General features: G+C 38.1%; 1 protein-coding gene across 3 annotated transcripts in view; it reads left to right on the top strand.

Moving 5' to 3' along the window:
• The window catches only part of SLC25A17 (solute carrier family 25 member 17), a 52,312-nt gene that overhangs the window by 9,428 nt on the left and 21,239 nt on the right, over positions 1 to 21,645 (top strand). For 2 of the 3 annotated variants that reach the window (XR_003791134.1, XM_029205530.1), the window contains exons 2-4: positions 11,221 to 11,281; positions 14,071 to 14,137; positions 15,495 to 15,646. Coding sequence is in view for 1 of the 3 variants with exons in the window: in XM_029205530.1 (XP_029061363.1) it covers positions 11,221 to 11,281; positions 14,071 to 14,137; positions 15,495 to 15,646 (280 nt within the window). In the remaining 2 variants the exon portion in view is untranslated. Of the gene's footprint in view, positions 1 to 7,747; positions 7,853 to 11,220; positions 11,282 to 14,070; positions 14,138 to 15,494; positions 15,647 to 21,645 lie in introns of all 3 variants that reach the window. The other variant, XR_003791133.1, reaches the window with a different exon arrangement.

Raw genomic sequence — 21,645 nt, 5'->3', positions numbered from 1 at the left:
GTTGTGGCATGCAGGATCTTTTAGTTCTGACATGTAGGATCGAGCTCCCTGACCAGGGATCGAATCTGGGCCCCCTGCATTGGGAGCATGGAGTCCTAGCCATTGGACCACCAGTGAAGCCCCTGATTCTTTCTTTTATAGTTCTTTTTTAGTTCTTCTGGTAGATATCCCTTCTCCGTTTTCCTAGCCACCACTCAAAGTGATTCAAGGCCTTAGTATTTTAAGTCAGATGTACTTTGGTAAAGCAGTGTTTGTATTTGTGCTCTGGTCTTTCAGGTTGAAAGCTTTTAAGGTTACTTGGATGGCTCCCTAAAAGGCCTTTGGTGTGTCTTTTAATCAGACACTTGTGTACAAAGGGCCTAATTTAAGATTTCTGGGGTTTTTTTCTCCCTGATTTTGTCATTTTCCTAATTTTCACGTCCAGGTGAAATGGTAGCTATTTTATGTTTGTTCTGATTTGCTTTTGTTTACTATTTGTTTCACTACAAAATTTTATAAATTTTTGGAGGCAGGGTGATTAAGTTAAGAATAAATTTCTTAGTTCACTTGTTAAATATCCAAGGAACATAGAAGAGAGGTGGTAGATGCTGTGGGGTAATAGATTCAAAATGTGAATATGTCACCAACCTGCCCGTATACAATCTTATGAAATAAGAACAAAATAGAATAAATAGCAAAGGAATAAACACACTCACAAATATTTTTAAATATTTATTTGCTAAGACTAGCAACAGTCCATTGTAAAATACCTAAAATGGGATTCCTGTTTCTAAGGAGCTTATCAAACTTTCTCCTGAAAACTTCCCTTTATAATTTAAAAAAATCTGTATAAAATATTTTTTAAAAAACAGGTACTTATTTTTTCTTAATTAATTAATTAATTTATTTTTGGCTGTGTTGGGTCTTCGTTTCTGTGCGAGGGCTTTCTCTAGTTGTGGCAAGCAGGGGCCACTCTTGATCGCAGTGCACGGGCTCTCACCATCGCAGCTTCTCTTGTTGCGGAGCACAGGCTCCAGACACGCAGGCTCCATAGTTGTGGCTCATGGGCTTAGTTGCTCCGCGGCATGTGGGATCTTCCCAGACCAGGGCTCGAACCCGTGTCCCCTGCATTAGCAGGCAGATTCTCAACCACTACGCCACCAGGGAAGCCCAGAACAGTTACTTCTTAAAAGCATTAATAAGGTGACAGGAAGGTAAGGAACTTTTAGAACTAGAGAATGAGTGAGGTCAGGACCCAGAGTCACGGAGAGCAGTCTTTGCCCTGTAGGAATTGCTTAGCCAGGTAGACACAAGCTTTAGATTTGTAGCTTACAGAGATACAGGGAAGAAAAGAAAGAGTCCATTCTGTCCAAGATAAGTCCAGTAGGGGATCACCGAATAAACCTGAAATCCCAAAGGAATGCGCTATAAAGGTAAATGGGAAATAAACTTACTCCTCCCCAGGAAAATCGGGTGGCTCCAACCTTGGCACTAATTTGAGAGAGGAAATCACCACTGACATTTTGAAGCCACAGGTCCTCCCTTAGGTTGCAGCCTGAATTCTCACTATTTGATTGGAAAACCTAAAGTGAGTAACTTAGAGCGATTCCAGGTTGGTGGGTCCCCAGAGTGCCTGGCAGAAATCCTTTCCAGAGGTACTTACCTTTATCAGGTCTAAAAAAAAGCCCAAAAATAAAATTTTAAGGGAAATGAGCAGCTCAATCCGAACTAACCAAACTAACAGAGAAACAAGGCAATGTGAACAAGTACAGTAGACAGGAGCAACAATCAGAAAATGGACTTCTCAGTCACAATCTAAAAAGCTATTTAGTCTGTATAAAAATTAAAAGGCTAGAAAATATGTGCAAAGAACAAGAAACTAACATTGGCCAAGCAGATTTGAAAATTAACCACGTAGAATATTTAGAAATAGAAAGTAAAATAATTGAAATTTAAAAATTGATTGTGTGATAGTCATGGGAACACTAAATATTGATTTAAGCAAAAATCAAAACTCTTAGAGGGCTGGCAGAAGAAGCAGAGGGAAATATGAGAGCTAAATTCTTACCCTCCGTAATAGAAGGTGAATAATGTCTAAAATTGATTAATCAAAAGATACCAGGATATTTTAAAGTTATATGGAGATGTGTAAATTACAAACGATACAGCTAAAAGAAAATACTTTCCTCTGGGGAGGAAGATTGTATAAAATGGGCAGGAACTACTTATTTTGTCATTTATATTACATGACTTTTTAAAGTATATGCATGCTCTGCTTTGATCAAATAAACATTTAAAATTAAAATATTTAATGCATAGCTATGAATTGATCATTGTTGAAGCTGAGTGATGGGTTCAAATTCAAGCGTTTTTATACCATATTAGACACAGCTGAAGGTAGAATTAGTGAGCTAAAGGATAATTTAGCTGAAACCTGATTCTCACTTGCAATGATTGTAGTCAGGAAACTGGAATGTTTTCTACATTTTGCCGAGAGAAAATGACTTCCTACCTAGAATGCTATGTCCAGTGAAAAGTTTAAAAACATACACGAAATAGAGACATTTTCAGATCATCAAAAGCAGTTTGCCACTAGCAAGATCCTCACTTGGAGAAATTCTAAACCTAATGAATATTTTTAGAATTGATAAGTTAGGAATATATGTTGTAATTACTAGATAGCTTGTAAAAGAATTAGAAACTATAACTTAAAATTTATTGGAAACTCTAGTCAAATAAGAAAGCAGTAAAGGGCAGAAAAAGCAACATAGAGCATGTATGACACATAGCACAAAATAAGATGACAACTGGGAATTCCCTGGTAGTCCAGTGGTTAGGACACTGAGCTTTCACTGCTGTGGCCTGGGTTTGGTCCCTGATCGGGGAACTAAGATCCCACAAGCCACATGGCATGGCTATAAAAAAGATGACAACTATAAATCCAAATAAATGTTAATGAACTAAGTGTTTCAGTTAAAAGAAATTGTGCTAGATTGGTTTTCAAAAGGGAAAAATGCTATTTATAAAAGATATGTCTAAAAGAAAAGGGTACAGAAAGTGTGAAAGTAAAAATGTGAGAAAAGACATGCTAGACAAATACTAAGCCAAAACTGTTAACATCAGACAAAATAGACTTTACAGCAATGTCACTACTAGAGATCAAGAGAATGACATCATAGAGAAAAAGGCTCAGTATGTCAGGAAAATAAAGCAGTTTTAAGTTTGTGTTCATCTAATAATATAGTCTCAATATCTTTAAAGCAAAAATTAATAAAACTTTAAGAGGAAATCTCCAACCCGTCATCAAAGTGGTAGATTTTAATATATCCTTCAGTAATTTATAGAACAAGAAAGGAGGGAAAAAATATAGAAGATTGAATATGTATTTAACAAACGACCTAATAGATACATACAGAACATTGTACCCAACAACTGCAAAATACACATTATTTTCAAGCCAAACATGGAAAAGTTATGAAAACTGACGATTTACTGGGCTGTAAAGCAAAACTTAAATTTTGAAAAAGTTTTGAAATAGTACAGAATGCTTGAAGCACAGTGCAATTAAGCTAGCAACCAGTAACAAGGTAACTTTAGAATATAAATATATATATATACATATATATATAAAACATATGTTTGAGCATTAAACACATTACTGAATGATCTATGGGTTAAAGAAGAAGAAATCATAATGGAAATAAGAATGCATTTAAAACTGAGTGATAGCACAGATGGTGCATACTACAACTTGTAGCTATACTGAAAATAAGTCATCACTGAAAAAAATTAAAATACCTAAGTAAGTGGGAAGGCACCCTCTGAATAAGTGGATTGGAGGCCAAGATTGTTAAGATGGCAATACTCCCTAAAAGGATCTACAGATTCAGTGTACTCCCTATCAAAATACCAATTTGCTTTTTTGCAGAAATTGATAAGATGGTCCTGAAGTATATATGAAAATGCAAGGGATCCAGAATAGCCAAAAAAATCTTGAAAAAAAAAGTTGAAGGACTCATACTTCCCAATTTCAAAACTTAGTACAGAGCTACAGTAATCAAGAGACTGGTACTGGCATAAGGATAGACAGGTAGATCAACAACAGAATTGAGAGTCCAAAAAATAAACCTACAAATTTGTGTTCAAGGATGCCAAGGAACATCAATGGGGAAAGAACAGTCTCCAATAAATTGTGCAGGGACAACTGGACATCCACATGCAACAAAATGAAGTTGGACCCCTACTTCACATCATACACAAAAATTTACTCAAAATGAACCACAGACCTAAATGTAAGAACTAAAACTACAAAACTCTTAGATGAAAACATTGGTATAAATCTTTACGACCTTGGATTAGGCAGTGGTTTCTTAGATATAATGCCAAAAGCACAAGTAATAAAAGAAAAAAATATGTAAATTGGACTTGATCAAAATTAAAACTTTTTGTGCTTCAGATACTATCAAGAAAGTGAAGACAACAGAATGGAGAATACATTTGTAAGTCATTTATCTGATACAGCGTCTGGTATCCAGAATATGTAAAGACTGCTTACAACTCAATAATAGAAAGGCAAATAGCCCAATTAAAAAATGCACAAGGGATATGAATAGACGTTTCTCCTGTGAAGTTATATGAGTGGCCAATAAACACATGAAAAAATGCTGGATGGCATTAGTTATCAGAGAACTGCAAATCATAACCACAATGAGATGCTATTTCACACCCACTAGGGTGGCTATAATCAAAAAGCACAGGTATGACAAGTATTGAAAGGATATGGAGAAATTTGAAACCTTGTTTTGCTGGTGGGAATATAAAATTATGTAGTCACTGTGGAAAACAGTTTGGTAGTTCCTCAAAATGTCAAACATAGAACCATATGACCAAGCAATTCCACTCCTAGAGAATTGAAGACATCCGTATAAAAACTTGTTACAGGAATGTTCGTAGCAGCATTTTTCGTAAAGCCAAAGAGTGGAAACAACCCAAATCCATCAACAGATGAGTGGATAAACAAAATGTGATATATCCATATAATAGAATATTTTTCAACCATAATATAGAACGAAGTTCTGATTTGATAACATGGATGAGTTTTTTTGTTTTTTGTATTTAGATATTTATTTATTTATTTGGCTGCACTGGGTCTTAGTTGAGACATGTGGGATCTTCGTTGGGATCCTTAGTTGAGGCATGTGGGCTCTTAGTTGTGGAATGTGGGATATAGTTCCCTGACCAGGGATCAAACCTGGGCCGCCTGCATTGGGAGCATGGAGTCTTAGTCACTGGACCACTAGGGAAGTCCCCGTGGATGAGCCTTGAAAGAAGCCAGCCACAAAAGATCATGTGTTATTTGGTTCCATTTACATGAAATGTGCAGAAGAGGCAAAATAGAGACAGAAAATAGATTAGTGGTTGCCAGGGTGTGGGAGGAAGAGAATGGAGAGTGACTGCTAATGGGTATGGATTTTCTTTTAAGGTGATAAAAATGTTCTGGAGGGGCTTCCCTGGTGGCGGAGTGGTTGAGACTCCGCCTGCCGATGCAGGGGACACGGGTTCGTGCCCCGGTCCGGGAAGATCCCACATGCCGTGGAGCGGCTGGGCCCGTGGGCCATGGCCGCTGAGCCTGCGCGTCCGGAGCCTGTGCTCCGCAACGGATGTTCTGGAGTTGGTAGTGGTGAATGTTGTGCAACTTTGTGAATATATGAAAAACCACTGAGTTGTAAAGAAAGAAACTTGTCAGATACAGCTAAAGTACCTCGAGGGAAATGAGTAGCATTTAAATCAAGTTTGAAAAAGAACTTTCAAAACTAAACTGAACTGTACAATTTAAAATGGTTAATTTCAAAACTAAAACTAACACGTACTTATTGTTTACAAATAATAATTATACAGAGATGCATCACAAGAGAAATGGAAGCCACCTTTCATTCCTTCCTCTCCTTGTATAGTCCCTGTTAAGAATTTCCCGGATTGTGTGTGTGTGTGTGTTTGTATTGTGTATACTTTTACAATTAGAAGAGAAAAATGAAAAGTCACTTATATCTTGATTGCAAAAAGGTTGAGAACTTAGGTAGAACAGTGAACAGTAGAACTTGGAGTTGAAGAGAGCTAGGTTCTAACTCCGCCTCTGCCACTCTGGCTTTAGGCAGACCTCTTAACAACCCTGTCCAAGACTTCTCAGTTCACAGGGGAAGGGTCTGCACTGCTAGGTTATCTCTGAAGGCTTTTCCAGCTCCAGGTGCCAGTGCGGTGTAGGAATTCATTTGCTTTCCCAGCACCAAATGGTTAAATGCCAGGAGGGGATGGTAGAATGTTGTGACTAAAAATGTTTGATTTTGGTGAGATACAAGAAGGTTGTTTCTCTGGAAATAGAGTCTTTTAAATTGTAATTGTTGTCAGCAATAGAACTCCCACTCAGATGGTTAGAATTCTGTGGGACTCAAAATAATGGGTTGATTGGTATGCCTCTCTGGCACAACAGTATTTTACCTTGTAGTCACCTTCTTACTAGTTTTTGCCTTCTAATTTTATATAAGTAAACAGGCAGTCCTAGAGAAAAAAAGCAACACTGAGTATTTATGAAAAGAGGAATTTAATTCAAATTCTGAAAACTCATATGATTGTATAGCTTAGCATAAGACTTGCATATATAATAAATATTTTCCTTCAGGTAACAGCTGCTTACGAAAATAGTCATCTGTCTGTGTGTTTGCTTGGTCAGGAGACAAATATAGCAAATCCCCAATGTACAGAATAGCTATGTTCTAAATTTACCTTTAGCATTTGCAATACACTTTCTCATAGATACTAAGTTTATTTGTAGGTGGATACAGTCATACATTTATTAACAAGTTCAGGGCTTATGCTATGCCAGGCTCTCTGCTGGGTTTCCAGACTAGTCCATAAAAAAAAATTTTTTTTGACACATAAAGTAGGTCCCATATTACTATATTGCCTTTATTTTAAAGCTAATTTTTAGTTCTATATTAGTACATTTTTAAGTTTTAATTACAACGCTTGTTAAGTATGGACTCTGGAGCCAGACGGACTACGTTCAAATACTGATTCTGCCACCTGCAAAGTGTATGACTTGAGAAAAGTTGCAAAACCTCTTAGTATCTTTTTCCTCATCTATAAAATGGAGAGAATAATAGTACTTACCTCATATGGTTGTTGTGAGGATTACATTTTTTTTTAAATTGAGATGTAACTCACATAACACAATTAACCATCTTAAATTGTACAGTTCAGTGGTATTTAGTCTGTTCACAATGTTGTGCAACCATTACCTCTATCTCATTACAAAGCGTTTTGAATAGATAAACAAAATGTCATATTATACATACAAGGGAATTTTACTCGGCCATAAAAAAGAAAGAAGAACTGATACACACTACAAAGTGGATAAGCTTTGAAAACACTGTGCCGAGTGAAAGAAGCCAGACACAAGAGGTCACATCTTGCACGATTGTTTTTATATGAAATGTCCAGAATATGTACATCTGTAGAGACAAAAAGCAGATTAGTGGTTGTCAGGGCTGAGTGGAGGGGGAAGTGGGGCATATGCCTGCTTAACAGGCACAGGGTTGTCTTCGGGGTGATGAAAATATTCTGGAACGTGATACAAGTGGTGGTTACACAATATTATGAATGTACTTACTAAATGTCACTGAATGGTGTACTTTCAAGTGGTCGATTTTATGTTATGGGAATTCCACTTCAGTTAAAAAAATAATAATAACAAAGCCCCTTGATCACTTAGACTCGCAAAAAAAATCCTCTCAATGAACACCAAGGAGGCTGCTTAACCCTATGGGTTTCTACTCTTCTTTGTGGCCCCAAGGAGGTTCAGCTAATCATTTAAAGGGTACGTGTTATATTTTATTTTAAAAATTTTTAAATATTTTATATTTTAGTTGACAGTTCTAGGTATTTTGTAGTGTGTGGTGTATGCCAGCATATTGCTGACAGTGGAAACCCCCATTTCACCCTTACATCTTTAACTCTCACATTTAAACTTAGGTTTTTTGCCAAAACCTAGAATAAATTCATGTGTGTATGTGTATATCCTCTTCTTAAATAGGGTAAAACTAGTAAGCTTTTTATTTCCTTGCCACTGCGCGCCCCTCCCCCTGCCTGTACTTGTTTACTGCTGGCGGCTTCCAGGAATTGTGGTATAAAGGTGGCATGCGTTCTGGCAAGGTGTGACAGTGGCTAGGTCTCAGCGTTTCTGCTCACCTCAGGCAAGTTCAGGTTTCCATATTCACAGTCACTGCCTGGGATGGGGACTGCCTGGCTGTGGTTGTCACGGTACCAGCTAGTCAACCGGAAAGTCACGCCAGAGCTCCCTTCTGCTTCCCCGGGCTAGTCCCCACCATTTGTAGTAATCCTGTTTTATTAGTTTTCTATTGCTGTTGTAACAGGTTACCAGATTGAATGGTTTAAAACAACACAAGTTTAATATCTGTAGGTCAGAAGTCTGATGTACAGCTCACTGAGCTAAAATTAAGGTGTCAACTGGGTCATGTTCCTTTCTGGAGGCCCTTACGAGAAAATCCATTTCCTTTTTCTGGCTTCTAGAGGCTGCCCACATTCCTTGGCTAGTGGCCCCTTTGTCCATCTTAAAGCCAGCCATGATGGGTTGAGTCCTCCGTTGCCTCACTCCCACCTACTCTTCCACTTTTTTTTTTTTTTTTTTTGCGGTACGCGGGCCTCTCACTGCTGTGGCCTCTCCCGCTGCAGAGCACAGCCTCTGGACGCGCAGGCTCAGTGGCCATGGCTCATGAGCCCAGCCGCTCCGCGGCATGTGGGATCTTCCCGGGCCAGGGCACGAACCCGTGTCCCCTGCATCGGCAGGCGGACTCTCAACCACTGCGCCACCAGGGAAGCCCTCTTCCACTTTTATTTTTTTTGGCTGCGTTGGGTCTTGGTTGCTGCGCACGGGCTTTCTCTAGTTGCAGTGAGTGGGGGCTACTCTTCATTGCGGTGCGTGGGCTTCTCTTTGTGGTGGCTTCTTGTTGCAGGGCACGGGCTCTAGGTGTGCGGGCTCAGTAGTTGTGGCTCGCGGGCTCAGTAGTTGTGGCTCACGGGCTCTAGAGCGCAGGTTCCGTAGTTGTGTCGCACGGACTTAGTTGCTCCACGGCATGTGGGATCTTCCCAGACCAGGGCTCGAACCCATGTCCCCTGCATTGGCAGGCGGATTCTTAACCACTGTGCCACCAGGGAAGACCTACTCTTCCACTTTTAAGGACCCTTATGATTACGCTGGGCCCACTCAGAAAATCCAGACTAAACTCCCTATTTTAAGATCAGCCAATTAGCAACCTGCCATGTAATGTAACATGTTCACAAGTACTGTGGATTAGAATGTGTTCATCTTTCAGGGGGCCATTTTTCTGCCTGCCATAGCTATTGTCTGTGCATTTCGGTCTGTGATTTCTTCTTTCAGAACAGCCTCACTCTGCTATCCTTTTAATTTCTGGTCCACCATTCAGACCCCTTTTGTTTTTCTACACAACACTTTTATATATAAATCTTCTCTCTCATTATTAGTGATTGGAATGGGGAGGAGGCAATGGAAGGTTTTCAGTTCACCATCTAGATCCAGTCTTTCCAGTACTAATACAATTTTAAGTGTTTTTTATTTTTACAGATTTGAGTTTTTTATGCTAGTCCTTGAGGAGGTAATAGATCTTTGAGCTCTTTGGACAGACTGTTCTCTTTATCTTGGTGTAAAATGTACTTTAAGATTTCAAGGTAGGTAGGACAGGGTCTTCTAAGTTAGGAAACTTCAGGTGTCTATTTAAAGCTGACAGGGAAGAGGGATGGAGGTAATCCAATTGTTTGAAAAAGTAGTTTCCAGGCAGGACTTTTCTGCATAGGCGTGCTAGTACCACGTGATAGGAAGTAAAGGCCTTAATAACCTTGATAAGCGTTCTCCAGCTTTGCAGCCCCCATTTTTCTTGGAAATTGCCTGTAAGGTGAGCAAGGATGCCGGAAGAATAGATTTGTAGACTGTAAACCTTTACAGATCCAGTGTTTCTTGAAATATTAAGTATTATCTAGTTCTTACTAGGAAAGATCATTTATGTGGGAGCCATCTAAATTGTATAAATAACTGAAAGTAGAGTGAATTTAATAAACATTTATTTAAGAATCTGTGGTATACCACAAGATAAATGGATATTCTTACAATCCCGTGGAAGAGTTAGGTTTCACTGCAATATGAGTGCTCTAAGAGACATATAAACAAGTGCTGTGGGAACACAGAGGAACCTGATGGGTAGGGGTGGTAACATTTAATCTGAGTTTCGAAGAGTAACTAATAGGACAATACAGTGTTCTTCCTTGTCAAACAGGCTGATCTATTTAAATACATAAGAGACCTAGCACATTTTTGTTCTTATCTATAAAGTTGACCTAGTTTCCCATTGTTATCATGATAAAAATATGTATGTTACTGTTATTCTATCAGTAGCTTAAAACTTGACCTTATGCCTGAGAATATATACCACTGGGCCTGCACTTAGGTTGAGAACCATAAACCCACCTGGAGATATCATGCATATAATTTTATCCCTAACTATATACTTGTGGTTTTTATCTGTCACAGGGCCTTATGAATGAAAAGACTGGTTGTTGGCTTCTTTTTTTTTCCAGTGATAATTTTTGTCGTGTTATCTTGGATAAATTATTTATAGAATTTTTAGCAAAGATGTTGTCCCTCTTTTTTAAAACACAAGCAAACAGAACTGTTTTAAAGAGCAATATGATTTTTAAACCCCTTTTACTTTGTGGTGAATATATTGATTAAGCAGAGAGTATAGAAATACATATCTGTTTGATCACTAGATTTTTTGGTTTCTTGGGGTATCAGAGGAGAGCATAGGAGCAGTAGCTGACCAGTAAAAGGTTAAAAATCCATTTACCTGCTGTCTTTGACATGTGTCCTAGGTTGTAAATCCCTAAGTTTGTCATCTCCAGGGACCCACTACATTTTCTTTTTCAATATCAGAGAGAAAGAGATTTCTTCTGGAAAATTAAATATGTCTGTTCAAGTATATAACTACAGAAGTTTGAACACTAATGATCCCAATAGATAAAAATATTCTGTATATTTGTTCACTGAAAATTTCATCTGACCCATTGATAATAGTGAACTTTTTGTTCATTTAAAAGTTGTGGCTCATTATTTTTGTGATACTGTAATGGCTAAAGGCTTTTCAAACTTTTCAGGGAAGCATGACAGCAATGACAGTATTTTTTCCCTTGGATACAGCTCGACTTCGACTTCAAGGTAAGTATCTTATTGTCATCATATTCCTGTTCATTTGGTATCAGGAAGCAAACATACTTCTCTACTAAGTTCTAAGTTAACATAGGATTTCCCATTTCATTAGAAATCTGTTGTCCATTTTCACTAACTTTAAACTTTTATTTTTGATGTTTGTGAATGAGTCATAGCCTCAGCCATTTTCTAATCTGAGAGACCTGAGTGGGCTTGCATTAGTAATTTTGAATCATTACAGTTCATTCTAATAAACAATACGACTTTTGAAAGGCACAATGTAGAGAATTTTTTTTTTTACTGGGGGTAGATTTTCTAGAAAGAGAACAGAGAATAGGAAACATGGTGGAGCCAGATACCATTGTCACTGCTCACGTGGGTACGTAGTCCTAGTCTCCCTCTTTCACTTTATAGGGCTATGCAACTTTCTGTAACTCCTGCTTGTTCTTTCCTCAGTATTTTTCAACTTTAAATTATAAACCTATGCCAGAACTTAGATTAAGAGATAAGAGTAAGATTAGCTTTGAATAAACTAATTCCTATATTAAAATCCTTCATGACCACTATTTTCAATTAATTTTAGAGATTTTGGAAAGGTAATAATTTTATATGACTCAAAAACCAAAATACATAAAAAGATAGGCAGTACAGTGAAAAATCTCACTCTACACTGTCTCCTTTTCTCTCCCCTGTAGATAATGTCTCTATTAGTCTCTCAAAGAGCCCTGAGAGTTTCTTTATGTAGAAAAACAAGCAAATAATATATAGTCTCAATTTCCTCTCTTTATTACTCAAAAAGCATACTTTTCACACTGTTCCATATCTTACATTTTTCACTTAACAGCATTTTTTAAATATCTTTATTGGAGTATAATTGCTTTACAATGTTGTGTTAGTTTCTGCTATACAACAAAGTGAATCAGCTATATGTATACATATATCCCCATATCTCCTCCCTCTTGAGACTCCCTCCCACCCTCCCTCTCCCACCCCTCTAGGTCGTCACAAAGCATCAAGCTGATCTCCCTGTGCTATGCAGCAGCTTCCCACTAGCCGTCCATTTTGTATCTGGTAGTGTATATATGTCAATGCTACTCTGTCACTTCGTCCCAGCTTCCCCTTCCTCCCCATGTCCTCAAGTCCGTTCTCTATGTCTGGGTCTTTATTCCTGCCCTGCCACTAGGTTCATCAGTGCCGTTTTTTTAGATTCCGTATATGTGTGTTAACATATGGTATTTTTCTCTTTCTGACTTCACTCTGTATAACAGACTCTAGGTCCATCCACCTCATTACAAATAACTCTATTTCATTCCTTTTTATGGCTGAGTAATATTCCATTGTATATATGTGCCACACCTTCTTTATCCATTCATCTGTTGATGGACATTTAGGTTGTTTCCATGTCCTGGCTACTGTAAATAATGCTGCAATGAATATTGTGGTACATGTATCTTTTTGAATTATGGTTTTCTCAGGGTATATGCCCAGTAGTGGAATTGCTGGGTCATATGGCATTTCTAATTTTAGTTTTTTAAGGAACCTCCATACTGTTCTCCATAGTGGCTGTATCAATTTACATTCCCACCAACAGTGCAGTGCCTTTTCTCCACACCCTCTCCAGCATTTATTGTTTCTAGATTTTTAAAAATAAATTTAATTAATTAATTAATTAATTTTTGGCTGCATCGGGTCTTCGTTGATGCGTGCAGGCTTTCTCTAGTTGTGGCAAGCGGGGGCTACTCTTCGTTGCGGTGCGTGGGCTTCTCATTGCAGTGCATGGACTTCTCATTGCAGTGGCTTCTCGTTGCAGAGCATGGGCACTAGGCGCGCAGGCTTCAGTGGTTGTGGCATGCAGGCTCAGTAGTTGTGGCTCGCGGGCTTAGTTGTTCCACAGCATGTGGGGTCTTCCTGGACCAGGGCTCAAACCTGCGTCCCCTGCATTGGCAGGCGGATTCTTAACCACTGCACCACCAGGGAAGTCCCCATATGCTAATTTGTTTCTGTAAGTTCTATGAGATAAATTCCCAGAAATGGGATTGTTTGATCAAAGGGCAAATGTTTGTAATTTTGATAGTTATTGTTAGATTGCCTTGTACAGGGGTTTCCTAATTTGCCATCCCATGAGCCATAAAGGTACCAATTTTAATTATTAAGAAATCGGTTCATTTTCCTATTTTTATATTTTCAAAATAGTCTTCAGATGTGGGTAGGAAATTTGAAGTTAATTAAGGTACGTTTTGTTTTCATTTAGAATGCCAAGAAAAGCAGAGTTCCCATCTTTTTGAGACCTTTTATTTTTTTAGATTAGGGAACAGAGCACAAGGTTAAAACTTTGTAAACCTGAATTTTAATCCTGGCTCTGCTGCCAACTACATGTGTCCTTCACAGCTTTGTGTCTGTAACCTCTTCTCTGAAAGGGAAATGGTAATTTATTTCCTCTCTACTTTATAAGATATTAAGATAAAAAGGAGAATATATAACTTTGAAAAAAAACTAGAGAGCCCTATGAAATATAAGAAATAAATTTCTCCTGTTACATTTTTTACTTTGGAAATTAGGTATTGAATTAAAACGCTTTATGGTTCATGAATAACAGATGAAACCATGGAATCAATAGTAGGAAATTTAGCACATGGGAACACAGGAGGATCATTGAGTTCTGAGGCAAACTAGGGAGCTCAAAGAATAGGGTGAGAGACTGCTCAGGTGAGGTAAATGGCATTTCAGTGAAACTTGTGATGCTGAAGATAACAATTCTCAAAGGATTTAGTTTAAACATGTACTCTTTGGTCTTGTAGTTGATGAGAAAAGAAAGTCCAAAACAACACACATGGTGCTCCTGGAGATCATTAAAGAAGAAGGCCTGTGAGTACTACCTTGTTCATCTTTGTTAGGTAGAGCAGCTCATTAGGAGATTCCTGGGCGTCCATCATACCTACACTCACTTTCTATCCATTCTCAAAGCCTCACGGTGTTGTGAATTTGTAATTGCCTGAGTTGTAAGTAAATACATAGTTGTTTTCATTTCCTTAAAGTTCTGTGGTTGACCATTTTGATTCTTGATCATGACGTCTTACATGAAACCAATGAACAATAAACTGAAGAAGGTCATAGTTGTTTAGCTCACTCCTATCAGATGCATTCAGACCTGTGTACCTTTTAAAAAACTTTTTATTTGGAAATAATTTCAAATTTACAAAAAGTTGCAAAACTAAAATAGTACAAAGAATACCAGTATGTGTTTTAACCAGATCGACCTGTTGTTAACACTCTTCCGTTTGTGCTCATGCTTTCTCCCTCCCTTCCCCACTCCCTCCTTCTTTCTTTACTACACAGACACATACACACACCACACACAGATGTTTTCAGAATTAATTTGAGAGTAAGTTACATACCATACATCAAAGCCCCTTACCCCTACGACTGACATTTTCAAAGATGTGGACCTTCTCCCCTTATTTTTCCTTAAATAAAATTTTTCTCACTTTAAGTTTGCCTCATGTTTCTTCATGATTAGATTGAGTCTATGCATTCTTGGCCAGAATAATGTATAGGTGAAATTGTGTCCTCCTTAGGACGTCACATTGGAGTCACATATTGTCCACTTGCCCTCCATTGGTTAATTATAATTTCTTAGATTCAAGTTAGCACTGAATAATTTTATTTTTCCTCTTTTCCAACTATAAGCAGTCTATGAGGAAATAATTTAGTATCATACAGACTCAGAAATTCAATGGTTTACAATTAATTACTTAATTATTTTGGTGCTCAAATTGTCCCAGGTGTGGCCAGTGTGAGCTCCTTCAGTCTGGTTCCTGTGCCCTTATAACATACCCCCATCACTTTTTTTTTTTTGCACTTCTATATTTACTTCATTTTAAATGTTCTTGCCCTGTAATAAAATGTGAATGATGCTATATTAACTAACAGCCACGAGGAAATTGTCTTTAATTTTACATAGTAATTTACTAAAGGAAATTGAGGGGGGAAATCAATAAATCAGTCATAGAATGTATGTTGTTTCTTTGGTATCATTAATGCTAGAAAAGAATTCTTGGTTTGGGCATCCTCAGAATGTAGAATATGTGTACAGTTTGGAGTACATTGTAGAGTAGGAGTGAACTTTGAGGGTATGTGAATGATGATCAGCCTTTTCTAGGACTCTCATTTCTAGTGCCTTTTATTCAGCATTTTTACTTTGCTTATTATGTTCTTCCCCTAGCCTGGCACCATATCGAGGGTGGTTTCCAGTTATCTCCAGTCTCTGCTGCTCCAATTTTGTCTATTTCTACACTTTTAATAGCCTCAAAGCAGTCTGGGTCAAAGGTCAACATTCTACTACTGGAAAAGATCTGGTAGTTGGATTTGTTGCAGGTAACTAAGTTTTCTGAATATAAGATATTTTTATATTTTGTTGTTTATATTGTGGTCCATATACCCCGAGAGGTTATTTTAACACAAAGTAATGCTACAAAGAATGTAATTAGTTTTCTGACTTGACTCTGTGTGTGTGTGTTGTGTGTGTAGTAAGAATGCATAACATAAAATTTACCATCTTAACAATTTTTAAGTGTACATTTCAGTAGTAGGTTTACTTACATTATTGTGAAACAGATCTCCAGAACATTTTCATTTTATAAATGAGAAGTTCTGTACCCACTAAATAACAACTCCCCTTTCCACCCTCCCCCGCCAGCTCCTGGTAAGCACAATTCTACTTTCTGTTTCTATGAATGTGACTACTTTAGATGCCTCATATAAGTGGAATCATGCAGTATTTGTCTTTTTGTGACTGGTTTATTTCATTCAACATAATAATGTACACAAGGTTCATTCATATTGTAGGATGTAACAGGATTTCCTGGTTTTTTAAGGGTGAATAATATTCTATTGTATGTATATACCACATTTTGTTTATCCGTTCATCTACTGATGGACATTTGAGTTGTTTCCACCTCCTGGTTACTGTGAATAGTTGCTGCTATGAACATGGGTTGTATGAGTAGTTCTTTTGAGTCCCTGCTTTCAATTCTTTTGGATATATTCCCAGAAGTGAGATTGCTGGATCATATGGTAGTTCTTTTTTTTAATTTTGAGAGGAACTACCATACTGTTTTCCACACTGGTTGCACTATTTCAAAATCCCACCAGCAGTTGGTTCCAGGTTCTCCACATCCTTACAAACACTTGTTATCTTCTATTTTTTCTATAGTAGCCATCCTAATGAGGGCGAAGTGATAGTTCACTGTGTTTTTGTGGGTTTTTTTGCGGTACGCGGGCCTCTCACTGTTGTGGCCTCTCCTGTTGCGGAGCACAGGCTCCGGACGAGCAGGCTCAGTGGCCATGGCTCACGGGCCCAGCCGCTCCGCGGCATGTGGGATCTTCCCGGACCGGGGCACAAACCCATGTCCCCTGCATCGGCAGGCGGACTCTCAACCACTGCACCACCAGGGAAGCCCTCATTGTGGTTTTGATTTGCATTTCTCTGATGATTAGTGATGTTGAGCATCTTTTCCTATGATGTTGAGCATCTTTGGAGAAATGTCTATTCAAATCTTTTGCCCATTTTTTGAGTTATTTGAGTTTTTGTTGTTGTTGCACTATAAGTATTCTTTATGTATTCTGGATATTAACCCCTTATCAGATATATGATTTGCACGTATTTTCTCCCATTTTGTAGGTTGCCTTTCACTCTGTTGATATGTCCTTTGATGCTCAAAAGTTTTTAAGTTTGATATTGTGCCATTTGCATATTTTTCCTTTTTTGCCTGTGCTTTTGGTGTCATGTCCAAGAAATCATGCTGAGTTTAATGCCATGAAAGCTTTCCTCCTATGTTTTCATCTAGGAGTTGTATAGTTTTAGGTCTTTAATCCATTTAGAGTTAATTTCTGTGTGTGATGTAAGATAAGGATCCAACTTCATTCTTTTGTATGTGGAAATCCAGTTTTCCTAATACCATTTGTTGATGTGACTAGACTGTCCTTTCCCCCTCTGAATGGTCTTGGCACCCTTGTGAAGATCAGTTGACCATATACACAAAGTTTTAATTTTGAGCTGACCTGGCTTATTTTTATCTTCTTAATCCAGAGAGGAGGGTCAGTTATCCCTGTTTAGCAGCCTGTGCCCAGAATTTATGGACATAAGGTCTCTTTTTTAAAAAATGAAAATTACGATACCTTTCCTGCTTACTTTCTGGGGATTTTTTTGGGGATTTTTTTGTTTGTTTGTTTTGTTTTTTTGGACTGAGGATTGCATGCAATGTTTAACATGAACAGGACTGGCTACATAATTTTCAGGGTCCAGTATAAAATGAAAATGCAGGACTCCTTGTTCACAATTTATTAAGCATTTCAAGATGGTTGACACTAAAGCGTTAAACCAAGCACAAGACAGGTTACACACTCGTGAAGCCCACCATGAGCGTGAAAGCATTTAGTCAGATGTGACAAAGAGTTTTTAGTGCACAGCCCAGTGTAGTCAGTATCACCATAGTCGTTAGTACCCTAGGGGTTCATAGGAGAAAGGTCACTTTTGGCTGGGAGGTATCTCCTTATAGGAAGCAGTGCCTCTTGAGCTGAGCCTTGGCAGAATTAGTAACACTTGGAGATAAGTGGCGACGGTTTCTGGATGGAGAGAATGGTAGCAAACTGAGAGAATACAGGACCACATTTAGATCAGTGAGTTCTATGATTTTGTGAGTGAGTGAAGTGAGTGTAGGAACATGAGCAATAAAGTTGGAGAGTTGAATAGGAGCCCAATTTTAGAAGGCTATGGATCCTTGTCATCTGAGACTTCAGAAGCGCTAAGGAGCCATTAACCTGATATTGTGAATATTTAGTTACTGTCTCTACTTAGTGGAATATGAGCTCTATAAGAGCAGGTATCTTTATCTATATATGGTATATCAAAGATATATATAAGATGCAGAGCAGTATCTTATATATACTTTATATATATAAGATATAGGGGCTTCCTTGGTGGTCCAGTGGTTAAGACTCCGTGCTTCCAGTGCAGGGGGCACGGGTTCAATCCCTGATCAGGGAACTCTAAGATCCCGCATGCCGCGCGGTGTGGCCAAAAAAAAGAAAGTTAAAGATATATATTACATCAATTAGACAATATATATTGCAGTTATAAATTTATCTCTATATGTGTAATTGTTATATCTATACATATATAAGATAACGAATACATATGATACCTGCTTTTGTGGCATATGTGTATATCTATATCTGTTCCCCCCTGCCTTGCTAAATTTTCAGTAAGAACAATTCCTAACATGTAGTAGGAGCTCAATAAATATTTGCTAAATAAACAAAATATTTGTTGAATTAATCAGGGTTTTATTAAAGAGATGGGAAAAAAGTAGATCTCTTTCCTATGGGTTTTTTGTGTTTATCTAGTCTATATCTAAATTAATTTATTTAAATGTTGCATGTTTAGTGTTAGTATTTTGTGGACTCACTTATTGATATATTCTTTGAAAAATTACTGATTTGGGAGCCACACAGTTGAATAATGTAAATGTCCATTTGAAATGAAAATGATTTGATTGAAAAATAGTTACCAGGCCAGGAGTATTCATGGCCCCCAATTCTTCCTCTTCACCTATATGAGACCACTGCTGTTTTTTTATTTGGTCTCTGAGCCTTTCTTATGCTTAATTCTCTCATTTTAGTCTCAAGTTGATTTTGATATAATGAACTTTCACTTGGACCAACTTTTTTTTTAATTGAGATATAATTGACATAATATTCTATTAGTTTCAGGTATATGACATAATAATTCAATATTTGTGTATAATGTGAAATGATCACCACAAGAAGTCTGGTTAACATCCATCATCACAGATATTTACAATTTTTTTTCTTTTCTTGTGGTGAGAACTTTTAAGATCGACTCTCAGCAACTTTCAAATATGCAGTTCAGTATTATTAAGTCTAGTCACCTTCTGTACATCACATCCCCATGACTGACTTATTTTATAACTGGAAGTTTGTGCCTTTTGACCACCCTCACCCCCAACCCCCGCCAGACCAACTTTCACATAAAGAGTATAACACACAGGGTTTCATTTTCTGGGGTAATAAATGAATACTTGTAGGTAGGTAACTCAGGATAGAAATCTGGAAGTCTTCATAGAGGTTGCTCTCTTACCCTCCATGTCTGCCTGGTCTTCATGAACTATCAGTCTGTCTCTTAAATATCTCTTGAATCCATTCCCTCGTCTCCATGTCCATAGCCGTTTCCCAAAATCAAGTTCCATCATCTCTCCCTTGGACCATTGCTCTGTTCTGATCTCTTTGCCTCTCAAGTCTTTCTCACTAACATACTTTGCATAGTTCTGCTTCAAGTAGCCTTTCTAGAAGAATGGTTTTCAAGCAATGTCATAATTCAAAGAACTCAAGTTTGAGATTTGTTCACTTGAAAAAATATCAGAATAGATCCAACCTGTAGAGGAGGAATCTTCTTTTTTACGTAATTGCAACAAATGGCAATCTGGTATGATGTTTTATACTTGACACCAAGTATTGGTAATGCCTTGATTTTAATACTTTTTTTTTTTTTTTTTTGCCCGCGCTGTGTGGCATGCGGCATGCCGGATCTTAGTTCCCCGACCAGGGATCAAACCCATGTCCCCTGAATTGGGATTGTGGAGTCTTATCCACTGGACCGCCAGGGAAGTCCCTTAATACTTTTTAGATTACTGTGGTTCATATGTATTTACATTTAAAAGGTTATGACTCACTGTCAGAGACTAACTCATATAACTTCCCACGAAACTACTAGTTTATGAAATATATGATTAAATCTTCTTCTTTTTAGGTGTCCAAAGTTGTTTGTTTGCTGTATCTGGCATCCCATTATCTACTAGGTGCACACAACCCCTTGTTATTCTCTCTCACTGCGCTCTGCTCATTTTCTTTCTAACTCTTATGCAGTTTATAATTACAATAGATCCTCCCATACCTAAAACAGCTAGACTGGTATGGTAGGGCAGTTAGTTTTAAAAAGTCAATGGAAGTAGGGACTATCATAAATAGCCTACATGCCTTAAGTATTTTATTTTAACCTAAGATATGTGAATATATACTTATCCAATTTTTTGTATGGCCAAGACATATCCACTCACTGATGGAAGTTTTGTACTTTTTTTCTTGTATAACCCATACCTGTAAATGCTTTGCCTACTGTAACAGATATGACCGACATAAGCAGGTTTGAGAAAAGACATAATTCACTCCTGGTAAGCCTGAACCCCTGTGGGATGGAAGTAGAAGAGCATGGGTACACTAGGGAGTAGCCTACTGGCCGTAGGTATCAGCGTGCTGTGGCATCTGTCGGTGTGTCCTGTAAAGGGAAAGAGGAACACAGGTTTATCTGGTGAGTCCATTATATGGAACTGGTTAAAAGAGATCCCACTGTATTAATATCATTCTAATTCACTTACATTCTGAAATGTTTTCTTGAGAGCGTGAGAAAAGAATGGAATTACGCTTGACGTCCAGGGAGAACCCGTGGGTCTGTGTTGATTGTGAACATCATCTGTTACATGTCTTGTCAGAGAAATGATTGAGAACTGCTGTTCTAATATCCGAATCTGATTATGTTGTGCCCAGCTTCAAACCCTTCAGTGTCTGCCGCTTGCATGTAGGATGGAGTCGCGGCACCCTCAGCAGAAAAGGCCCCCCTCGTACACGTGCAGGATAAGCGCCTAACATACGAGATCTGCTGTGATACTGCTTACCTCCCTATCTTGGTCTTTTCTATTCTTGTTCTCCTGTGCCAAACTGTGATTCCTTGAATAGACCGAGCCCTTAGTAACTTCATTCCTCTACAGCTGCTGTTGTCAGTCTGAAGCAGCCTTACTGCTTTTTTTATCTTATTAATTCCTAGTCATCCTTTTATTCTCATCTCAAGCCACCTCCTCTTCAGGAAGCTTCCCTGTTTCTCATGTCCACCACCCCCAAGTTGTATTCTGGGTTAGGTGCCTACCCTCTGTGCTCCAGCTCTGTATATACCTCTGTCTCAGTGCTTACTCTGCTGGATAACAATAGTCTGCATATTTGTCTTTATCTTTTATTAGACAGTGAACTCCTTAAGGGCAGAGACTACATTGTTTTAAATCTCTGTATCCCCAGTGCCCGATACACAGAAGGTGCTGATTAAATGTTGAATGAATGAATTCAATTTAAAGGACCACTCCTCCTGTAATCTTCATCATTTTACTAGTTGCCCTACCAAAAGTCAAATTCATCCTCTTTCTCTTTGACCCCACCTCCAGTCTGTGAGCAAATCCTATTGCCTGTTTCTTCATATGGTTTCTAGAATTCAACCCCTTCCCCCACTACCACCTGTGTCCAAGCCACCA

This window comes from Monodon monoceros, unplaced genomic scaffold (assembly GCF_005190385.1).
Source record: "Monodon monoceros isolate NGI ecotype Baffin Bay Population unplaced genomic scaffold, NGI_Narwhal_1 Super_Scaffold_6, whole genome shotgun sequence".
Classification (NCBI taxonomy): Eukaryota; Metazoa; Chordata; class Mammalia; order Artiodactyla; family Monodontidae; genus Monodon; species Monodon monoceros.
The sequence above is the reverse complement of the archived record's forward strand: the minus strand, read 5'-3'. Positions and strand labels throughout refer to the sequence as shown.